The sequence below is a fragment of the Lonchura striata genome, chromosome 1 (assembly GCF_046129695.1).
Source record: "Lonchura striata isolate bLonStr1 chromosome 1, bLonStr1.mat, whole genome shotgun sequence".
NCBI classification, from domain to species: Eukaryota; Metazoa; Chordata; class Aves; order Passeriformes; family Estrildidae; genus Lonchura; species Lonchura striata.
The window spans coordinates 8,891,074-8,905,383 of NC_134603.1; the positions used below are offsets into that span (position 1 = coordinate 8,891,074).

The window sequence follows — 14,310 nt, forward strand, 5'->3', positions numbered from 1 at the left end:
ACAAAGTATTTTAATGATTTTATAATTTGCTCGTAAGTCAGATGGCAGAAAATTATTACAGGAAAATATGACATGTAATGTTTCTTTCAGTCACTGAAGATCTTGTTAGAAGACGTGCAGAACATAACAACTGTGAAATTTTTTCACTGGAAGAAATCTCTTTACATCAGCAGGAAATAGAAAAGCTAGAGCATCTTGACAAATGGTGTCGAGATTTAAAAATTCTCTATCTTCAGAATAATCTCATCCCAAAAATTGGTAAGTCTTTTGTCAGTATGATTCTTTTAAAATGTATTCACGTGCATAATTCTGAAATCAGAAAAAAAAAATTCTACTATATATAAGGGACTGTGCTCCTAACAAGAGTCCCTTTCCTGCTTTCTTAAATTTCTAAGAAGCTCAGGAATTTGCAAGAGAAATTTTAAATTAAAAAGATACTACTGAGATAGAAGTCACTAGTATATGAGTGTGAAACACCTTTCATGGATTTAAATTTCAAAAATAAGGATATTTTCTAAATATCCCATCTTGTGGCAGAGAGTCAAAGAGTTTACCATATACCACGGACACTGATATCACAGTATTAATTTTTGTGGTTTTTCTGTCAACACTCAGACCTTCTTCAGGTTAGCACAGATATTCAGATTGTTGCTTTTTTAACACAACATTTTTTCCAGCAATTTCATTTTTATGTTACCATAATCTAACTGTAGGAGTTGAAAAAGTATTCAACTTTCTGATTCATGTATTCTTGTATAATATGACAGCTTTCCGAGGTAATACCTTAACTACAAATGAAAAAAAAAAATAACCCCAAACCAAAAAACAAACAAAACAATCACCACCAGCCCCTCCTCACACTATGGTGGTGACCAAAATCATTGTCAACAGAGGCTGTTACATAGTATTGGAGTTGAGAAGTTTTTCTTCCCAGTGGATACCAACATCTCCTTGCAGAGAACCCAGCAGAGGACCCAGCAGTTCCAAGAATGTTTCTGAACATAATAAAAAAATGGTTTATATTGGCTCTGTTGGGCTGTGGCTTTTCTCTTCTTAAAGCAAACCTTGATGCAGCTCTCGAGATCAGCCCTGCCACATGAGCAAGCAGGGGCTTGTCAGGCATCCCCTGTCTGCATGAGAGGTACCAGTTGCTTCAACACAGCTCTCACATCATTCAGAAATACAGAAATATTCATTTCGTTACAGAAATATTGCAACAAAAACAAACATCCAAACTAAGCTGCACAAGTTCTTGCTGAGAAATTGATGTCATAATTAGTGAATTATGTAGAAAATGCCTCTCCAAGTTCTTAGTAAACTGTGGTAGGATTCATGTCACCAAATTTGTAGCTATCTCACATTTCCCAAGATAGAATGTCTCACTATGCTTTTGCAGCCATTCCTCTTGAATTAGATATGTGTTTTATGGATTTGTGATAAAAATGTGTTTATAACTTTCCTTATGTCTTTTTGCTTTTTTATTTTATGTTTTCAGAAAACTTTTTTTTGGTATTTTTATTAACATTAAAATATTAATGTCCAGTAATGTGGTACATATTCTGATTTGTCCTTATTTTTCTGCATCATAGTCGCTTTGAAGTAAAGTAAGTAAGTGAAACCATATTATCCTTTCCAGTGCTGAAAACTGAAATAATCCATCTATGTTTTGTTACAGAAAATGTGGGCAAACTAAAGAAGCTGGAATATTTAAATGTAGCTTTGAACAACATTGAAAGAATTGAAAATCTGGAAGGTCAGATTTTGAAAAAAGCCATTTTGCCTTTTCATATGAGAACACTGAAGTTGTGACTTGGTGTAAAAGAGGGTGGAAGTCATTAAGTGTCCTCACCTGTAGGGGTATTTTGTGGCTATGTAGAGGATCCTTGGGTGCAGGGTTTCAGTAAGTTTTTCTTTGTAGCAAACACTTCCTATTGCTGAATTTTCCCCACTGAACTTTCCTAAATGTCTCCAGGTCACGCTTTATCTTCAGGAATCAAATGTCACACACAAGGAGGTTCTGTACTCAGCACAGGTTGCATTGAGGGTCTGAGTTTTTTTAAAAGAGGTTTTCAGAGGATTTTTTTCTCTTTCATGGCTTGAAATCCTGTCTGTTTTTTCTGTGTTTAATCCTTTATTCTGTCACTTTTGCACATTTCATGTGCATGTTTGCATTTCATGTGCAAAATACGGCATTTTCCAAGATTAAAATCTAAGACTTGGAGCGACCCATAAACACATGCCATATGACTTGAATAATTTATTACTTTATTGTTTTCTGTTTCTCAGTTCTGATTAGGCCAGTTGCTGAATCTTTAATATATCCACCTTGACAAAGCAACAGTTAAAAAAAAAAAAAACTCAAACAAACTGATTGGTTGGTTGGTTATTTGTATGTGTGTGTGTGTGTTTTCATTTTGTTTTGTTTTTCTTTTGTTGGTTTAGTTGGGTGGTTTGTTGGTTTACTTTGTGTTTTTAAGTCTGCAAGCTGATTCAAGAGGATGGCTTAAATAAGAAACAAGCAAATAGTCTAAACACAAATTTGAAAATGGTGAAGAAGTAAGTAGTGTAGTACATATTTAGGAATTTGCTGAGAAAGTTGCATTTGTTTTCATGGCACTAAATTTTAAATTAATCTATCAGGCTGTATTATTTATTACTGCGATTTGTCATTTACTTAGGAGTTACAACCTTTGGATTGGTCCTTGCATAAATTTGGGTTATTTAAATCCCCTAATAAATTGTTCTGTTGTTTACTTTCTTACAGCTCAACTGTGCATAAAACTTAGCAAATAGACCAGGAAAGAAAAGTGATTACAGTGATGTAAATCAAAGTTGAGCTTGCTCTCAGCTAAACTTTTTATTCTTAGAGACAAGTTTATGATTCATGGACACATTATGATAAAAGGAAAGGCTAATAAATTAAAAAATCCGATTTTCTTGAGCATTTTTTTACCTAATTTAGAGTTTCTGTTTGTAATGAATTGTTTTAGTACACTTTCTCACCAGTATTTTCAATTTAACAAGTGATAAAGTATTTACAATGACAGCTGAGTCCACAGACTGGAAAACTTAACTTACAGTGAGTTTTTGGGAGATCTTTTCTTTGTACTTGAACAATATTGCCAGAGATTAACCATACCCAGAACTGGAACTCATAATTGATCCTACTGTCTTTAAGCAATTGGGTTGGATTTTAGCCATATGATTGAGATTTAGCTGAGAGGGGGTATTGAGGCAATCAGACTGTTAAAATGAAATCCAGCTTATCTGAAAATTAAATATTTAATACCTTGTCTATAAATGTCCACAAAGTTTTGATACTGATAAAACCAACGATGTTATGGTATTTTGTATTTTATTGATTTTTTTTATTCCTGTAAATATTGTAAGCTCATAAACTTTAGCTGTGAGTCACTCTTTTTACTCAGTCTTGGAAAAGATGTGTTCTGATAGAATGAAACCAGTTTACAGAACACAAATGGAGTTTTATATCCAAGTGTGTACATGTGTGTGTATGTATGCCCTGTACAGTTATGTTATGGACAAATTGAATTGAGATTTCTTTCAAACAGGCTGTGAAGAATTGAAGAAACTTGACCTGACAGCAAATTTCATTGGTGAACTCTCCAGTATTGAATCCCTAAAATGTAACATTCACCTGAAGGAGTTGTTTCTAATGGGTAACCCATGTACTGAATTTGAAGGTTATAGACAATTTGTAGTGGCAACTCTTCAGCAATTAAAAGTAAGATTTTAAAACTTAAATTTAAATCCAGATGAACCATGAGTACTGTTGGCAAAACATACTTGTCATAAACAAAATAAACACCTGTACTTGGAAAGCTAATAGACTTTTTCTTAATGTTTACAGGAAATTAAATTTTATTCCAAAGAATAAATTACTACAATAAATAATATGATAATAATTGGTTCTATTCTGATGAAACCACAATTATTCATTAACTTCTCTGTCATCTTTATTGGAGATTCTTAAACAAAAGTTTTTCAATTTTTTTTTCAAATAAATGTACAGTTCTGACACTTTTTTCCACATGGTTGTTATATACAATGTATTTTTAAATTATTAGCACAATTGCAGGAAGTTAGTGAGTTGTTGGTATCATTCCAACAATATGTACTAAACCTGCAGTGTGAGACAGTAAAAAATACAAGTTGGTGTAAAATTGCACTACATTGTATTGGCTGAAAATAGATACTTTGAGATTTTGAGGTTTTGTGCTGTGACTGAACTGATGTAACCATTTCCTGTCAATGAAACAGTCTCAGGCCTGAAATATGTTCTCACGATTTTCCTCAGAGAAGCACAGGCACTGCTTAACTTATTAAGAGTAGATTCAACTTACTCAGTTGGCAATAAACTTAGACATCAAAAGAAATAATTTTGGTCTGAATCAAAGTCAAAGATCAGAGATGGCTGAAGGGACTCTCTCTACTGTATAGTCTAATAAAACTAATTAAAATTCCTGGAAAATGCTAAAAGCAGATCTTAGACACACAAAACCATTTTCAGATCTGAATAGCAAGTTATTGTTAATTCTTTGTAATAAACTATAACTTACATAGTGCTATTAATACGTGAAAGATGCATGTCTAATTATAGACAGAACTTAATTATCAAAATGAAACTATAATTGAATAGATTTATTGGTTTGAATGTGTTTATAATTTTTCACATATTTATATTGATTTTTTTCCCTTTGGGAAGTATTTGGATAGTAAAGAAATAGAACGTTCAGAGAGGATTAAAGCCCTTCAAAACTATCCAGAAGTGAAATGGAAAATCAGAGAACAGGAACAAGCTTACCTTCTGAAAAGAGCCAGAGAAAAGGAAGAGGGTCAAAGAAGAATGCAAGAAAGAAAGGATGAGAAACAGAAACAGATGGACCCTAAGCTTGAATTTGACAGGTAACAGTAAACAACAGTTTGTGAGTAAACATTATTCTTTCTTTATTCACGTTTGGCTTTTTCCATCAAAGAGTTAACATAATTCCACTTAAATATTTTTGTTCATCTTTATGGTTGATTCAAGGCGAGTTATTTCTCCTCATCCGTATTATTTCTAATGAAAACTATAATTAGTTACAAACATAATTTATTATTGACCTGCAGACAGAGTTGAATAGAATTTTTTCTCCCAAAACTCCAAGCTAAGTTGTCCGGGTGCCAAAATAGTGTAATTAATAGCTTCTTGCAGGAGAACAGCTGGAAATTCTTATTTAAGGTAAAGCAGGGGTTCCAGAGAAAGCAGCTGTTCATCTATAAATGCTTTTGCCTTAGCATTATCTTTGTCATCTGAAGACTGAAATGGAATATTGCAGGCCTTTGGTGTTGATTTTCCTACTTCTTCCACTTCCTGTCACTGACATTACCTAGACAGCAGCAGGATTTTTGTCTGGGGTCACCTTCTATTGCACTTGCCATCCATCTTATTTTTAATCCCATAGAAACTATTTCATTAAGCTGCCTGCAGAACTTTGTCCTCAATCCTCACACCTGTATCATAAATTTAGTTTTCTCTCTCTATTGATAGACATTTACAGAAGCTTAGAGCTAGGGAACAAAAATTATTCAGGTATTAAGATTGCATTTGAGGAGCTACTCATTGCTACCTTATAAATTTCTAATCTGCCTACTATTGGGAATTTTTAAACAGCACATGGACTGAAGGTTTTTTCTCGCGTGAAAGTTGTGAGGGTATCTGAAAATTCTTTTTCTGAAATTAAATCTGTTGAACTATCTATCAGGGTTTTCAGGGGATTAAGTATAGCCACTTCATAGCCAGGTAAATGAAAAGCATTATGTCTAAATATGCTTTGTTGATTGACAAAAGAAGCAGAGTAGAGAATGTTCTCCAAATATCTAAAATACCATTCTTGGTAGGAATTGTACTGTTATTATTGGGTTGAAAAAATATGATTGCAGTAATTTATTAGCAAGTTACTTTTCCTTCATTTCTTTGGGATAACATTTCAGTGATCTTGTATAGCCCAGACTCCCCACAGGAAAAACCCAATCAGGCAGAAGGAGATGGAGAGCAGGAAAGATGCAGAACTGTTGAAAATGATGATGAAGACAGAAAATTTTGGGACGAGCCTACACCATATACTCCAGAATCTAGATTAGAAACTCACAGATATATTGAAGAAAAACGGAGAGCTAAAGACAATGGAAGGTACTTCTTTGTTTTAATATCTTTGATGAATTGAAGGAGAAATTTTCAAAGGGGCAGAGAAGCGGCAGATAGATGATTGCCTGACATTAAATATTACTGAGAACTGACAGCTTAAATCCCTGTTGCTTGTTAAAAGAGGCATGTACAGTCTAAACTAAATATTCAGATTGTTGATTTTATTTTCTATTATTTTCTACACTTCATTTAGGTACTTATTATTTTAGTTTTCCTCAAAGTTTTTGAATATTTTTTTTAACTTTTTATGGAGTTTAGAAGTTCTGCCTTTCTGTTGGCTGTTTTGTGTAGTTCAACATTTAACATTCTGCTAAAAACATTTATCCATAGTGCAGATTGCGTTATGTAATGCAGGCCATGCTACAAGTTATTTTGCACAAGTGGCATTTCAGGCACTTTTTCCATGTAACTGAGAATTTTTTTTCTCATACTTTTTGAAAAATATTTGTCACAAGTCATAAGATCCTTTATGTTATTTGGCATAGTGAATCTGAAGAAGTCTGGTCCCCGAAAAGCCTTTAAGACTTTATAAATTTGTTACTTGTTTTGCTGAACATGCAAAATATATGCAGATACTAGCAAAAAAAAAAAAAACAAAACAGTATTTTATTGCTGCTGGCTTATCAGTTCCACAGACATTGTAAACAATGTCTTTTTGTTTACAATGGGTTTTTTTCTTTCTTTCTTGCTCTCTCTCTCTTACACAACATACTTTGTGCTGGAGATTTTTTTAGCTGTTTTTTTTTAAGGGCTTGCTTTTAAAAATTTTTTGTCAAGGCTAAGTATTGAAAAAGTCAGTCCAAGGGAATTCTCCAGGAAATCTGGACATGTGCATAATTTGTTGCTATTATTAATTCAAGTTCCTGGAAGAACTTCTCTGAAACTCAGATTCTAGCCAGTTTGAGTTTTGCTGTGTTTGGAAATGCCTTGCTCAAGTCAAAATCAAATGTGTTCCAAATGCTTCCCTTTAAAGATTCAAGGACAGTCCAAAGAGTGTTATAATAAAGATAGAATAATTAATTTCTGAATTTTTCTAAATTTCCAAGGCATTGAAAGAGTTTAAAAATCTTTTCATGGGTCATTTTGATTTGGTGTTGAGAAAATTTCATGGCATCTCCTTAAAATGGTTCACATGAATAGATAGTTTCATCTGGGAACAGATTATTAAAAGCTAACAGGTGGTAGTATATAATTTCTGAAGTGTTTCTGAGAATATATTTTGAACAGAGTGGTGGTTCATTCACTTTGCATATAAGTGTCAAGTCTAGGAATTCAGGTGTGAAGACTGACAGCCCACAAATCCCACATAAAAGCTGATTTATATTATAGAATAGTGTTTAACACTTGGATAATTTTATTTCTTAAACAGAAACTGGTTTTATGTAGTTGTTCCAGTAGATCTATTGAAGTGTTTTTATTTCTTCTTCAAATCCATTGTATTTATAGATCAGGTCTATTTTTATGGTTTTTTTTCCCCCAAGGTGTTCTAAATCAATAATATTGTATATCTATCATTAGTGATTTACATTTAACATGGTCTTAATCTTGAATTTATAGTGAGAAATAGGTTCAGGAACAAAAAAGAAGCAATGGATTGTTGTTGGGGTTTTTTTGAGAAATGTTTTCCCTTTTAATATGCTGACTAAAGTGACCATAATCACTATATTGACCATCTGAAGAGTGGATTAATGCAACATGACAATTACAGTGCTTTATTTTAAAAGAAAACTCAGTATTTTTACTTAGCTGTGAGCAGACTTTTCTTTTTCATGTTACTAAGATTCCTTGCTCTTCCTTCCCTTGCTCATAATCTAAACATTTACACAGGAAAATACCAGTATTACAAGTCTTAATGGTCTTACTGAGATCTATTTTGTTTGGGCAGATAAATTTATCTTAGCTAGTTTATTGCACTTAATGAAAGTCAGACATAGTTTAATTGCTAATAGCTGGAAATGGATAGCGAGTATTAAAGTAATACATCAGTACATCATCAAAAAATCAGGAATATGTATTGCATTTTTTGAACAAAGAACACAACAAAAAATGTAATATATGCATCAACAAATAATCTATATGTCTGCCCTTTGGTCCTACTGTATCCTATTTTATGCTGCTTTTAATCTTTTGACCATTAAAATTCTTTTTGCTAGAGCAAAATAGTGATTGAGAGACAGATGCTGTTTGGAGGCAGGCCAAGCATTTGTTCAGTATGAGTAATCAAGTGAGCATGAATAAAAACTCTGTAGAATTGCTTGCCCATACATCAAGCCATTTAACAGTGGCAACACCTCATGATGAGTTTGACTAGAAAAATGAAATAGAAAAATGTCCCATTTCATAGATGTAAGCCATCCATGGTTTTCTTGTGGTATACCAGATAATTTGAAATATTTCTATTTGATAATGGACATGGTGACATACAGAAGAAGTCACTATCCATATAAGTCATGTATTTGCTCATCTTTAGATGTTCTCGATGTGACATTGAGAACATCTGTGTTGTTCCTGAACTAAATTGTAGCCTCAACATCAAATACCAGATAATTCTTACCTCTTCTGACCCTCTTCTTTATTTTTGCTATTATACATAATAATGCAACTTTTTAATGATTAATCATAAATAATAGTTCTTTCTGTTTTGTTAAGGGAATCAAAAAAGAGAGAGAAGACTGCTTGGACATTGGTCACTGCAGAAGGAAAAGTTCTGAATGTGAATGTGCCTAAGTATGTAAGGTTAAGAGGTTAAACAGTCTAATCTCTCTGTAGTTGATTTGGGCACTATTTCAATATATGAGACAATCCAAAAATAAGACAACTGAGAAATTCTTTTTGCAGTATTATATTCCTTGAGGGAAAACTGTATTCTAAATTTATATTCTGATGCTGGAAAAAGAATCAGTTGTCATTGCGTTAAGTGTTGAGGATTGTTTAACATCTTTGTCTTTAAATATTGAAGAACTTGTTTTTCTGTAAAAGATATAAGATTTTTTTGGTCTTTTTCCTTCTGTAGTAAGGCTCTTTCTTGGAGCATCTTGCTAATAATATAAAAAGTTTAATTGTTGAAGATAAATGTGTATGAGAAGTCACTTTAAATGTGAAAATATACATCCCAGTAATATTTCCAGAAAAAATCACCTGTCCTATGAAGACAGGTGAAAAACTGTCGGAATTGGGCAGGATAATCAGCTTCTGTGGCAAGAGGCCCTGTGACTCTGAGTGAGGTCTCCAGCAACAGAGGATGGGAATACAGGGAAGTGTCTTGTGTTTTACCATTGACAAAGGCACTTGGGGTTTGGGTATTTTGGAATGAGTTTCCAGGTATATCAGCCATTGATTTTACTTGAATCAAACCATTTTCTAATAGAAAGCAAGAGGCTCTGTGTAAACATTGTTCCTTATAAACAGCTCCCCACAGGGGCCTCCTGCATTAGAAAGTGGCCACTTACCTCTTTGCTGTTCCCTTGAGAAGTTTTTTTCCATTTAATACCAATTTAGCTGCAAAACCAAATCTATGAACATGCTTATTATTAGCATGAAGACTGCTTTCTAAATCTTGGACATTTAGAAATCCTTGAAAATTCAAGAAATTATATGTAGTGCACAGTTTTCAGTAAAACTGAGATAATTAAAGGTAGTAGAAGAGTTTAGTATCATGTTTAGTGTCATGTAGAGCCATGTTTAGTCTGTCTATACTTTCCATTGTACTGATGTGCTTTTTTCAGTAAAAATGTGTTGACTGGAAAAAAATTATATAATTTTCTAATCCAAAAAATAAGCCTAAAATAATTTAAATCTTGTGTTAATAGAACTTGCTTGTGCCTCTAAAAAGCAGAGACATTTAGACTAAATCCCTACTACCTTTTTTAGAAGAAACAAGAGTTCACTGTTAGTAGCATCCCTGTTTGTGTCACCCGAGTTTTCCAAATTTAGTCTGTGGATGTGCCCACATAAAGCCAGACCAATGAGCATTTTTTGTCATGACTTCAAGAATGTCACAGCTGTTCAGTGCAATCTGGCAGTGTATTGGAGAGACATAAAGAAATAGATACAAGTAAGCAGATGGTGTTCTCCAAAGTTTTTGCTTCAACGTGGAAGTCTCATGTCCATAAAAATGTCCAAACTTCTCTGATGTTCTTTTGGAAAGTTAGCAAGAGGAAAGGCTGTTTGCTGCTGAGGACAGACTATTTCTCTTCTTCAGTACTAATTAAGATTCCTCCTGGAAAATTTTATAGTTCTGTCCTCTTGTTCACCCTTCATGTTTTAGTGGATTCTCAAGATCAGTGATGCAGCCAGACAGGAAATAAAGCTGTTTTGTATTCTTTGCACTTTTCCATTAGAAAATACTCAGAAAGTACAACCCTTTGTAATCTTTCTTACAAATTGACTGTTCCAGAATATAGGAGAGCAAAGACTGAAAACTATTTGGCAAATATTTTTATTGCTGAAAAAATTTATCATCTGATCTGTTAACATTTGAGCATCTTTCCATTACCTAAACACATCTAAGTACTTTAATGTCACTGAAATACTCCAGATAACTTATATTAAGCAAAATCCTTTCATTTTATACTAATAACTAATTTATCAAAAGCTTCTAATTTGTAGGTAATTTCATTCTGTTTTTTCTCTGCTTTCATACATGGGAGATGTTTGAGCATATGAGCAGAACTTGTAAGCCTAGACTAGATCTCCTTACAGTTGTAGTAATAGATGGCATCAATTTATAACTGGTAAGATTAATTCTCAATTTTAAGAACACAGCCAAAAGATCACAAACACACAACTAATACAATCTACAGGCTCATTTTCAAATTCAAAGCTTATAGAATCAAGAATATTATGCAAATCAGGTTTTACTCTAGAAATGCAGAGACATTATACTTGGGGAAAATTAATTACTATGAACAAAAGTGCTTTTTCCTTTAAACATACCATAAGGTCAGAGTTAGAAAGTTGTGTATTTTTCATAAAATTTGGAACTTGTTTTTTTCTGTGAAGATGTAATAGAGTAACAGGTTTCACCAGCAGATGTCTCTCGTTCTGCATTGTCAGAATGAGCTTACTTTTAACTGATCTTCAGCAGAGGATTTTTTTTCTTGTGGTTTGTGTAGGGAGAACAGAAAATAAATATCAGTGACCTTGGCTCAAATACCAGTATTTTTTCTGTTCGTGGGGCAAATTACAACTGTTTCTATGATCACATGATATATTGTTTAAATGGTGTTTATATTCATCTAAAATTGCTAACATTTGAACTATGCTGTTATGTTTGCTTATTCACTCCAGTAGTATTTATCCTGGAGGTGTTTCTTTTCATTGTTATTAGGCTTCATTTTTCTCTGAAAGATGATGAAGAAAACAACCAGATCATCTTGGATCTTGCTGTTTACAGGTCAGATCTTTTTTCCCAATAATTTTTGCCACTCATAAGATGTAATACACAGTGCTTCAATTACACTGCTCTCTGTAACAGGGACTTTTCAAGAAGAAAACAAATCATGTAGTGGATAATGGAACCAATCTCAAAACCTGTGCCAAAGAAGTGAAGTTGAATAAGCCAAAGGCCCTTCAGACTGTTGTGTTAATCCTGAATGGACGCTGTGTCCAATAGTCCTTTTGGGAACTGATTTCTGCAGCCCACAGGCAGAACAGGTGTCTTCCACGCTTGTTCTCTTTTACATATGTAAAATCTTATCCATTCTTTCATTCTTCCTTTTCAGATAAAGGCTGTAGGGAGTGGGTTTTTTGCTCATGCTTTGGCCCTAGAATGCTTCAGTACAGTTCATGTGCTTCTAGTTAAAATTCTTCTTCTCCCTGAGACAGAGTAGACTTGTCTCATTTTCCTTGATTAGCGGAAAGAGTCCATGGCTCATGCCTATTGTTGAAATGTACCAGACCATTGCTTGAAACAAATTTGGTTGAATCAGGCAAAATATGACAAGGAGGTCATAGATATACTGCTAAGCTGGCATGAGACCTTTACCATTCTTCAGGTAACCCACAACTTTATCTATCCATAATAGAAACTTGTTACATAAAACTTGAACTAGTTTTATAGCACTAAAATATTATTCATGCCAGGTATGCTTCCCTTGAAAGTCATTACTTTCCCTCAAAAGTGGTTTGCTCTATGTTTCTGACTTATGTTTCTGACTTATAAGATATAGATCTTTTCCTAGAACCTCAAAAAATCTATTTAGGTGCAATAAATTGCTGGATGTACTACAGAATCACAGAATCATTTAGGTTGGAAACAACTTTCAAGATCATTAAGTCCAGCCTTTAACCCATCATGACCTTGTCAGCTACACCACAGCACTAAGTGCCACATACAGTCATTTCTTGAACACTTTGGGACCCTGGGTAGTCCATATTTTAATAGTCTGTGCTTACTTGTAAGAAATGCAGACTAAAACATTTGAAAAATTCACCTGTAAAGTAACATTGTAAAAGAAGGGAAATGGGAAATATGTACTTGTTCATTTCCATGAGTCACATCAGGTGTCACATAGTGAAGAGCAGATGTAAAAGTGGAGCTTTTATAGGCCACAAATTTTGTTTGAAAGATTTAAAGTTACTGGGTTCTCTGGGAGTGGAAAGTATATCTGTTCTTTGTTTTCCAGCAAATTCTGTACAAAAAAAAGGGAATTTCTGTTATAATTTTAGTAGCAAAACCTTCAGAAGGAAAAGTAGCAAATTATTTTCACAATTTTAAATAGTATATTGATTAATTTTCATATTAATATAAAGCACTGAACTAACAGATGAAAGACCTTTTTGTTTTCCTCAAGGATTTTGAATCCTTGCAGTTATGCAATAGCTAATGTCATGGGCTTGACAGAATTTAGACATTGTAAGTAAGTGACATTCACAGGAAGATCATGGGGTGTTTTTCCCCAAAACTTTAAATCCTAGTAGTATTTTGAAAAAATTAATAACTGAAATTTAAACTTGTGCTTTATAAACTGTGAAACTTTGAAAGAGCTGTGTGGTCTATTGTAGATTGATTCATTTATTTCATTTTATTTATATATTTCATTCTGAAGACATTTGGACACTTCTTTACTTGATGTTGATGTGCAGCCAACTTACATACGAGTACTGGTGAAGGGAAAGGTGCGTGATTTCTTATACATTCATTTCAATCAAGAGTTAATGTTTGCCAGTTATTCAGTGGACTCTGGATCTGACTTCTGTAAGTTACCAGTCATTTGCATTTATGCAGAGAGAACATTCTTTCAATACCAACATTATTTTGAACCACATATAAACTCTGGAAGTCCTAACCAGAAGATGTACAAAGCCTGAAATAAAATTTCACTTTCATTCTCTCCTCTCTTCTTATTCCCCCCGCAAGTGTACCATAATTCACTTTAGAAGAGAGCTTCCTAGTTGCCCTAGACAAGAATTTAGCAATTTCACAATCTGGAATTTATAGCTGACAGAAACCAATGGATGTATGTTCTTTTGGAAGGGCATTGAAAATGTAATTCCAGTTTTCTCTTTTCTTGGTGGTTTTAATTTTATCATCATTAAAAAAAAATAAATCAGAGTGCTTCCACAGTAAACCAAAATCCCTATTTTTAACTGAGCCAACTGCATAAACAAATCTTGAGAATTGATTTATGTCTAAATAGATTGGATAATCTTTCTCATTTAATTGCTAATATAAGTCAAGCATCATTTTATAACCTTCTTTAGAAATACCACTTCAGGAATGGCAGCAATTCAGGAACATACATCTGACTCTACTTGTAAGCAAAACTATTTAGCATAATTTATTAGGTTTAGTAATACCATACCTGTAGTTAAAGTATTTAGACCTGCAGTATCCTTTAAATCAAAGGATGTGATAGTGGTGGTTTTGTATTTGTTTTGTCGATGTGAAAGAAAGAAAAAGATATTTTAGCATGATAAACTTCAATTCCATTTTGTCTTGTAGCCTTTTCAGCTTGTGCTCCCTGAGGAAGTGAAGCCAGACAGCAGCTCTGCTAAAAGATCACAAACAACTGGTCATTTAGTTGTCACCATGCCAAAGGTATGTAAAATAGGAGACATCACACAAAGGTCCTTAAATGTTGTGAGTACTTTGGGAATGT

The 14,310-nt window shown here is 33.5% G+C and overlaps 1 protein-coding gene across 3 annotated transcripts in view; it reads left to right on the plus strand.

Annotated features, from left to right (window-relative positions):
* The window catches only part of DNAAF11 (dynein axonemal assembly factor 11), a 34,288-nt gene that overhangs the window by 3,476 nt on the left and 16,502 nt on the right, over window positions 1–14,310 (plus strand). For 2 of the 3 annotated variants that reach the window (XM_031504108.2, XM_031504107.2), the window contains exons 2-10: window positions 91–258; window positions 1,676–1,753; window positions 3,573–3,745; window positions 4,727–4,926; window positions 6,008–6,193; window positions 8,858–8,935; window positions 11,538–11,603; window positions 13,258–13,327; window positions 14,154–14,249. In XM_031504108.2, coding sequence (XP_031359968.1) covers window positions 91–258; window positions 1,676–1,753; window positions 3,573–3,745; window positions 4,727–4,926; window positions 6,008–6,193; window positions 8,858–8,935; window positions 11,538–11,603; window positions 13,258–13,327; window positions 14,154–14,249 — 1,115 coding nt within the window. The remainder of the gene's footprint in view (window positions 1–90; window positions 259–1,675; window positions 1,754–3,572; window positions 3,746–4,726; window positions 4,927–6,007; window positions 6,194–8,857; window positions 8,936–11,537; window positions 11,604–13,257; window positions 13,328–14,153; window positions 14,250–14,310) is intronic. The other variant, XM_031504109.2, reaches the window with a different exon arrangement.